Raw genomic sequence first — 9472 nt, 5'->3', positions numbered from 1 at the left:
ATTTGACCTTGTCTACATACCCTTTCACATACAGTACACTCTCAGTAATCCGCCGCTCGATTATCCGACAACTACTATAATCTGCCGTTATTTTTACTAGTTGAAAGCACAAAATCAAGCTCTATAATTCGCCGGTATTCGATTGTCAAATTCAGTAGTCCGCCGCGTACAAGTGTTCAACGCAGATGAGACAGGTTTATTTTGGAAATCTCTCCTTCGTAAAATGTACGTTCATCGCGAAGAAAGTAATGTACCAGGGAGGAAAGTGCCCAAAGACCACATCACAATTATGCCGTGCTCCAATGCACCTAGGACACACATAATGAAGCTTTTGGTCATAGGGAAAGCCAGGAATCCTAAGCCATTCAAGAATATCTACCTCACTGAACAACTGGTTGTGTCAAGTGATTTACTGTTTAATATTTAGTTGATAAACTTAGTTTATAAATATGTGTAATTTAGTAAATACTTGATTTTGATTATAAATAAAAACGTAATTTGCTAGTACAAATTTCTCAAAAACATTATTTTTACGAAATACCTGTTAATTTTTACCATATTTTGTATGTACCTATGTACTCTTATCCGCCGCTTTCACTAATTGGACACCTGTCTGGTTTTTGGGGTGGCGGATTACTGAGAGAGTACTGTATTGCGAAAAAGGGTTGACTTTGTTGGACAGAACATTTCTTAAAGTTGAAGAACATCTGAACCGAACATCCAGGTATAAAGGAAGGTCGAAAAACCTCTATAAGCTATGGTGGACTGTAGAAAGGGAGACAGCATCCTTAAGGCTAACGGAGGGCAATTGTGGCTTGTGACAGAGAAGAATGGTGGCGGATAAATCCAATGATAAACTGTCACACTTTTGTAATTTTGAAAAACTAAACATGTATATATTATTATATCAAAGGTAAGCGTGATACTTAGTGATAGATAACATGTAATTATGTAATACATTTTTTTTGTTAATCTTTGGAAACTTAAGTGTTACATTAATTTATTTTAATATTACATTATAATAAAATTAAAAACAATGGTGTAAAAGGACAAGGCAACAAATCGGCTTCAATACTTTACTAATGTCTATGGAAAATAGTACATAATTATAAATACCCTGTGGGAAAGATGTTTCTGAAAATATGTTTTCGTCCATTAAATAAAGAAATATCGTTTTAAATTACTATAAATAGAGCGTAATAAATTATTGTAAAGATGAAGTTATTTTTAACGGAATAATAATATTTAATAAAATGTGTGACAAATTCTTTTCAAGTTAGAAAGCCAATAATACAGGTAACCCTAATTCATCGCTGCCCCAGCGAGTAATTCGTTTATCACTATCGATTTTTAATATTTTTTCTCCACACTTATTTTGACATATGCCACGTGTCAGAAATTGTAATAATCAGTGGAATCACACGCGTACGATCAGATTATTTTGTCAAATTTTACATAATAATCGCACACTTGCAAACAAGGATGACTATGTTGATTCGTTATTGCAATGCCGAACAAAATTAATATTATTCTTTTAAATTTATTGCAAAGTTATATTATTTTATTATATGTATGACATTTATTTTGTTTATGAATATAGCCATATTTAAAATTTTTTGTTTTTCAAATATCCCGTTGATCGTGAAATTTCGCTCATCGAGTAATATATCTACAATTTATCAGAATGAATCCTAATATAGCGTTTAAACTTAAACTGTCAATATTCATATTTCAATATATTATTATAAGTAAAACCATAAAATTATTATCTACTGATTATAAATGTCAAAACTGTGGCGAAAATAAGGCATTATTCTCTTAGATGCTGAGGATTAAACAAATACGAGTGACATATAGTTAAAAAAATAGTTCCCAACATAATGTACATGTATGTTATTACTTTATGTGAAAATAATGATTTTTAATCCCTTGTATGGACATGGCTTATAAAATAGCAACCGTATATAACTTGAATGTTTTGACTTCACTTGTCCTTTCGTGTAATGGTAATAAACGAACATTTCAGAACAAAATCTCATTTACAGAATGTTAAAAATAGTTATGTAGAATTTACAATCGCATATTTAACTTTTGAGTTGATTTATTCACTTCTATTAGTGCAATCCTCAGTACGTCTTTTATTATTTGGTTGAATTTCAGGTTAACTAATCGTAATTCTTCACCACAGGGTACCCTAATATAATAAATAAAAATAAATAATCAAGCATCAAAAATATATTAAATATTTACATTTCTTTTATTTTCTAATAAATTCATTCAAAAATCATATTTTAAATAATCTGCATTAATAAGAAAGTTATCTTTTTTTATTCATATGATACAGCGACTAATTTCTGTTGTGGATTTGAACCTGTCATGGGTTTGATTCCAATACGGATTCACATCATATGAAAACAGCTTGTTCTAATAAAGGTTTATAACCTGTTATAAAAAAAATACATAATACTTGTTTTTATTTCCCTATAAAAAAATAAATATAAATTGTCGACAATCAATAATTTTACAATTTCTGTTATTTCTTTCTTGTATCGATGAAAAATTAGATTAAATCGAATGTTTTACGATGAAATTTGTTTAAAAATGTCAGATGTATTAAAATTTAATAATACTAATTCACGTGATAGAATGATAATTATTTTAGTTTAGTGACCATATTTATTTCTGTGGTGTCTTATTATTTAGAAAACTTAAATACGACCGGGACACCTTTTTTCTGCAGTTTGCTGTCACCCTGTAATTGAAGAGACATATTTATTAGGAAAGAATTAATGACATATGTAACATATTCAAAACATCTATTTCCAAATACCGATGTATTATTTGTGGTAAAAGATATTTTTTTGCAAAACAATATTGATTATTTTGGCATTTATCGATTTCTAAGTCATTTAGTTTTTAAACATTATTTTTCATATGCTTTTTTGGTGGGTTTCAGAAGTTATAGATCAGGATTAGCGAACCTTTTCTTGTACGCGTGCCAAAATTTTCCAAATATTATTTTTCGACTGTCTGACGTGCTGAGCAGTTTTTCTATTAGAATTCTATTGAAAAAGTTTAAAAATTAAATTCTTGAGATTCTGTCATTCATCGTGTTTCTAGCCCAAGGCATATCTCTTATTCTTTGAATAATTTTTTCTTTGTTTTCAAAATTTTCAAAGAGATCGTGGAAGCATTCTAACCTGCTTCTTTCATAATATATGAATATATTATATTCCTCATCACTGAACGGTTTTGCATTTTTAGCAAACGTGTTTGAGGCAAAATAACAAACAGCTATTATATGTCAATAAATTTCATTATGTTTGTCAATAAAATATTTTTATTTTTAATTACCCGATCAATAGGTTCTTTTTCTTGGTCCTTGATTTTATCAAGGAGTGATTTTATTTTTTGTCTCATAATACTGTTTTACTGATTCTGCATACAACTGTCCCAGAATACAAAATACATACTGCTTTATTGCTTTCGTTAATAATGCCATACTCCTCAGTGCACCAACTTTGAAAGTCTCTGCTACTTGATTATAATAATTTAATTTATTTTTTCAAAATGGAATTTATTAAATTAAATAAAATGCATGCACTTGTTTTCACTGACACTTGCTATGTTGAAAATCAGCTGGATCTAATAATTATCGTATTGTAATGTTAATGGCAGTGTTGCTAGCTTAAAAATAGGCGTACAGAAAGATGAAATATAAATGAAGAGTCCGGAAATACTATGCATTTGTAAATCCTTCCCGTGCCAGCTAGATGTTGGTACGTGCCACCTCTGGCACACGTGCCATAGGTTCGCCAACCCTGTTATAGATATATATTGTGTGAAATTACATATCATAAAATGTATGTTTTTTACGAAGATGTTGACTTTGATTTTTGGAAATAGACGTCTCATTTATTTTAGAATGCGGAAATATCAAAGTAATTATTTTACAATGATTGTTTATTTTTAAGATAAAAATTTTTGATCTACATAACTGATCAAATCAAATGGGGGTATTGAGGCGTAGGTACATAGGAATAAACTTACCGCTCTCCGATCTCCGAGCAGCATCCTGGCTTTATCTTCTTCGGGCGGGGAAGCGCTTCCGCTACTCCCACCTTTGTTTCTATGCAGCTGCAGCTTCTGTCGGATGGCTTGCGACAAGATCACCTTGCGGCTGTCATTCTTCATGGCCAGCAGGAAGTCCAGCCATGTCCACGTCACGTTGTGGTACTCAATGGTCGGGATGACCAATGATATGTCTCTTAAGTCCTCCAGGTTCTTCTCTTTGTTGCCCTTGTAGCTGACTCGCACGGGTACCTCCGGAATCTTGATGTATATGAACAGTTTGTTTTTCTCGGCTCGTTCCTGAAATTATCAATCGACAAAGTACATGTTATAATAAATAAAATATTTCAATAATAATTTCTTTCCTATTATCGAGATAATTAATTAATAATTGCACTTAAAATAATGCCATTTTTAAAACCATTATTACTATGTAGTCAATTATTTAATGATGCACTACCTATCTTTTTATCAGTAGAGCCAATCTATCCATTTTCTAACTGTTCGTGGGATGCACACGATACAAGTGTCAAGAATAATGATATACAGTAAAACGCCATTAATTCGAAATCGACGAAACAGAAAATTGAAAAAAAATCCAATTATGGCAAAAAAACTAATACATAACCACAAAAAAGTGTTTTAAATTAACAGAGTTCTTATTTATAGGGTTTTACTGTATTCTCTCGAGTCTATATTATATAATATTACATATTACTGTTGTCATGCTTTCTGTGTCTTTATAGGTTTATTTTTAAATTCACAATTTGATGTGCACTCATCATTATATGCCAGTGGCGAAGGGTGGAGGTAGGCTGTTAAGATCCACCATAAATAGTGCACATTACACTTTGTTAGACATACATATTTGTTTTTATAGAAATAATACTACAATTTACAGTCGGTGTAAGATAGTTTTTAGAAATCAATTAAACCCTGCCTAAACCAAACCATAATAGTTTTGGTGTATTTTGGCCAATGCAACAAAATTGTGCACATTTTTTCATTCATCCTTATTTGTTTTCGTTGGATTAAGAATACATATTGTTGGTTCATTTTTTTAAATTCATAAAGCCCTGCCTAAACCAAACTATAATAGAAAACAAATATTATTCTATCTATAAAATATCCAAAGTTATGTATGATTTAATTGTATAATTTTCGATATTTTCTAGATAGACGAGTATTTTTTGACTATTATATTTTATGGCTTGGTTTTCGCAGGGTTTAATTGAAATATAAAAACTAACAACACCATCTGTAAATTGTATTCTTATTTCATTGAAAACTAATACGTATGACTGACAAAGTTTAATGTGCATTATTTATGGTGGATCTTAACAGCCTACCTCCACCCTTCGCCACTGTTATATGCGCCATGCACCAAGCATGTCAATGATATCTGATAGCAAAACAAGAAACTTATAATTAATGGGTGAGCATTTCACTATTTTATTCTACACTGAAAATGTGATTTAGATAATATGCTAAGATCTTTTTTGCATATTCTTTTTAGTCAATGGACCACAATATCGCGAATTGTGCACCTTTGATTTGCGTCAATAATAAATAATTGTGATAAACATAAATTTACAGAATGTCGGAAAATATTCAAAGAGGAGAAGGAATCAATTATAAAAAATTGATTTGATAATTATTTCGAGAGCTACTAATTAGCACTCAAATTGGAAATTTATGTTAGTTTTTTTTTTTTTTGCTTCTGAATCATTGAGTTCGCATCCCATGTATGTTGTTTTTTCAATAGGTGATTGGATCCAGAGTATGATCCTAATCAGTTAAGGCCTATGGGTTCATTCGTAAGAATCAAATTTGACGTAAGTGTCTCAACAATTAGCCATATCAAAGCAAAAAAACGCGTCTCCAGGTGTAGATACGAAATCAGAGGTTTTAAAAGTGTTGAATTAATAATATTTTTTTTTCTAACATATTTTATAAACATTTTTGTGGTAGGTAGAATAAATTATACTAATAAAAATAGTAGACCTCCAAATAAAAACCTCATATTATTGATATGCTGAATTTGTGAAGTGACACCTTTTCTTGAACCTATCATATTGTAGGTTCAAATTCAGTCCAAATATTTTTCAAAAAAAAATCTAATACTTATGTATGTTTCTGAGGTGTTTCAAATTGGTATATTATTTATATATATCGGTGTGTATGAATACAAAAGTTATTCATTTTTTCATGAGCTAACATTACAAATTATAAGTTTAAAACATTCACAAGATGGCATAAAAGATGTCTGTTATTATTGCGTTTTTATTGAATTATAAAAACATGACTCATAAAAGAAAGCAATTCAATGAATATTTGTCGAGGCACAATTTTTTTAAAATTTAGTACGCAACAATCAAGATTTAAGAAACCATTATTATAATAACGTGTATTTGACGGCAGTACGTTTTGGTCGCCGCGGAGGATTTCGGAACATTAGTGTATAGAAAATTGATAATTGGTTCTTTAATTAGTGTACAGGCTTAACGGTATGTAATGTATTAGAATAACTATTATAAATTTTTTTTTAAATTTTTTTTCTTCTCTATTGATAGCATCTAATATAATTATTATATTGAGGGTTTCTTATATCCATCAACCGTGTTAGTCTAGGATCAACGAGTTCAGGCAATATACAATTCATATAAATCTTGTCAGTTGTGATGTAAAGAGTAATATTGTTTTTATTATTCAATGAACTAGGTTCTTACCTCATTATATTTTTTACTTGTGTTAAATAATTACTAATAAATGCCTAAGGTGATTCCATTCAATTCAACTCGGCATTAAATATATTAAATTCTAATGGATTTAAGTTTTGTACTATTTCATTTGAGTCGTTTTATGCGATCCTGGTTTCGCCTTTCGACATCGTCAGGCACTATGCGCACTCATCAAATACACACTGACAACGAAAGCAGCTAATTCTCACTTAACAATAAATTAATACAATAAAGTAAGGTAAAAACTTTATCACCTACCTATTAAGTCAAAGATCACTATGAAAAATTTAACAAACAATTAATTATGAATAGTTGAATTGTGGCAGTATGAAAAAAAAGATTTTACCACAAACCATCTGAAAAATACATATATCATAAAACATATACGTGATTTTGTGCCCCAAAAGACTTTTTTTATTATTATTTTAACGATTAATAAAATTGTGACACATGTTTCAGTGGCCATTACGATGACAGCATTTGAAAACGTATTTTACTTTAAATTTTCGGTACTGTTCGGTTAAAGCGGATACAGCGGAAAACGCATTTTGATAATGCCAATAAACATACTCCTGGATACGTACGTCCCTTTGAAAATAACAAAACATGGCCACCCAGGTACATAAAAACTGTATTAAGTACATGCAAAGTTTTTCAAATCGCTTAAAGCCTAACCAAGTAGGTACATATTTATCAAAACAATTAAAGTCCACCTATATTTTATCTAAACTGCTCAAGACCAAAATATTTTTTTTTTATAAATGGGTCACCGAACGAATACCTTCAGTACTTCCTTGTAGCCATCGTGGTTGTTAGATTCAATTATCTTACAATATCTCACATGTTGCAACCATTTCAATTACAAGATAATAAATAATATAATAAATATAATAAAACTACATTTTTTTCAGTTTGACATTCAGTGGTACTATAATGATGTTTGATATTTTAGTCAACACAAATTATAACACCTGGCATGCTTCCTGTGTTCGGGGAATAGAACGATGATTGTTACTGCAAAGAGAGTAGAGGTCATTTTCCATGAGTCAAATAATATTGCTTCGGACTAAATTTTGGGAAAAAAAAAGACGTCCTTACCCGTTGAAATTCCAGATCGTACTAACCATGTACTAACGTTAGAAATAAGAAATTAGAAAAACTGTATGGATTAATCGATCAAATGGTCTCTTTTTGTTAATTTTGCAAAATAATTATATTTCTAAATTGTCTGAAAACAGGTTAAATACATGAAAATGTACGACGTGTTTTGGTAATATAGCATCACTAATTGTACCGAATTCATGGGGTTTTATTTATTTTTTTATTATAAATTATTATTTATAGTATTACGGAAATGTTATATTATAATAAAAAAATATTTTTATTGTGCAGTATATATTATTTTGTGAGAAAAAATCATTCAAAATTGGCTGATGTATACTCAAACTAAAATGGCTTTAAAATCTTTATTTTTCTGAAATTAAAAAAAGTACGTGGGTTAATCAATGAAATGTATTGTTTTACCCATTTCTCTCATACAATATATACCTGCAAAACTATTATTAAGTTCAACATTCATTGTGGCGTGACAGTCGTTTTGACCAATTTCGAAAACAGGACTTACTATTTGTCATTTATTTTAAAAAGTAAAGCGATTCGAAAAATTTTAATGACACAGAACGTTTTAGTTGAATACTATTTATTAGATTTTAAATAAATAAAGAGTTTATTGTGTATCAATTCGTTTTAAACATGCTTATCATTTCCGCGATTCCGAGAAGACAGGAAAAAACGGGTCCAATGGCCTTAAGCAAATGACTAAAAACCATTTAACCATAATATTAGAGGTTGATTTATATTTTGGAGTTTTCGAAATAATAAAAACTACCTTCATTTTCTCCACATCATCTTTTTGTTCAATCTTGACATAGAAGTTGGAGTCCTTGCCGGACTTCTTGCTCTTTAGTTTCTTAGTGGATCCCTTCTCTTGCTTTAGACTTCCCGTCGTGCTGACTCCGTCTTCCTCATCAATACTCCCCTCGATAGCGTCGATAGTATCCGGATCTCGCTCGGGGAAGCAGAACTTCAGCATTGTATTGAAGAATTTTTTCGTCAGACCTACAGGTAATATTACCAGTTTTATATAACACAATCTCGGGGTATTAGTATAGCTAATTATTAAATAGATAATCACCCTTCAGCATTATTTTAAACTGACATAAATGAACTACTGACTAATCGAACGATATGTAAAGGCATATAACCTATAGTAATAGGAACCAGGTTGATTTCAAAATGCTCCTTGACTGAGATGCCTCCAACGGGTGGCCTCTCTCGGCAGAAAACTCGAAGAACTCTCTGCCGGGCGATCGGTCTCTGGTTCTTTACTTCACTGGGCACCAGAACCTCAGTGTATGTCTCGTTCGGAAGTAGATTTGTCATCCTGACATAACCCAGTTCTAGCAAATGTTCCACTGTATCGTCACTCTTCGTATTTTTCGTATATCTGTTGACAATAGAACCAAAATTTAACATTATATTATCCAATACTATCGATTAGCCAAACAAATGCGTTTCAATCTGCCAATTGATTGCTGCTTTTATTTCTTTAATATTTCTTGTAGAGAGGTAATTAATTGTCATTATTGAATGATTTAATG

General features: G+C 30.6%; 1 protein-coding gene across 1 annotated transcript in view; it reads right to left on the bottom strand.

The window, feature by feature from the left end:
• Window positions 1-2264: 2264 nt before the first annotated feature.
• The window catches only part of hob (bridge-like lipid transfer protein family member hobbit), a 43266-nt gene continuing 36058 nt past the window's right edge, over window positions 2265-9472 (bottom strand). The window contains exons 31-34 of the mRNA XM_085958360.1: window positions 9077-9318; window positions 8701-8930; window positions 4051-4371; window positions 2265-2752 (exon numbers count right to left, since the gene is read on the bottom strand). Coding sequence (XP_085814486.1) covers window positions 2696-2752; window positions 4051-4371; window positions 8701-8930; window positions 9077-9318 — 850 coding nt within the window. The 3' untranslated portion in view covers window positions 2265-2695. The remainder of the gene's footprint in view (window positions 2753-4050; window positions 4372-8700; window positions 8931-9076; window positions 9319-9472) is intronic.

Source organism: Rhyacophila brunnea, unplaced genomic scaffold (assembly GCF_057557595.1).
Source record: "Rhyacophila brunnea isolate RB1 unplaced genomic scaffold, BYU_Rbru_1.0 scaffold_7, whole genome shotgun sequence".
NCBI lineage: Eukaryota > Metazoa > Arthropoda > Insecta > Trichoptera > Rhyacophilidae > Rhyacophila > Rhyacophila brunnea.
This window is presented reverse-complemented; position numbering and strand designations above follow the sequence as displayed.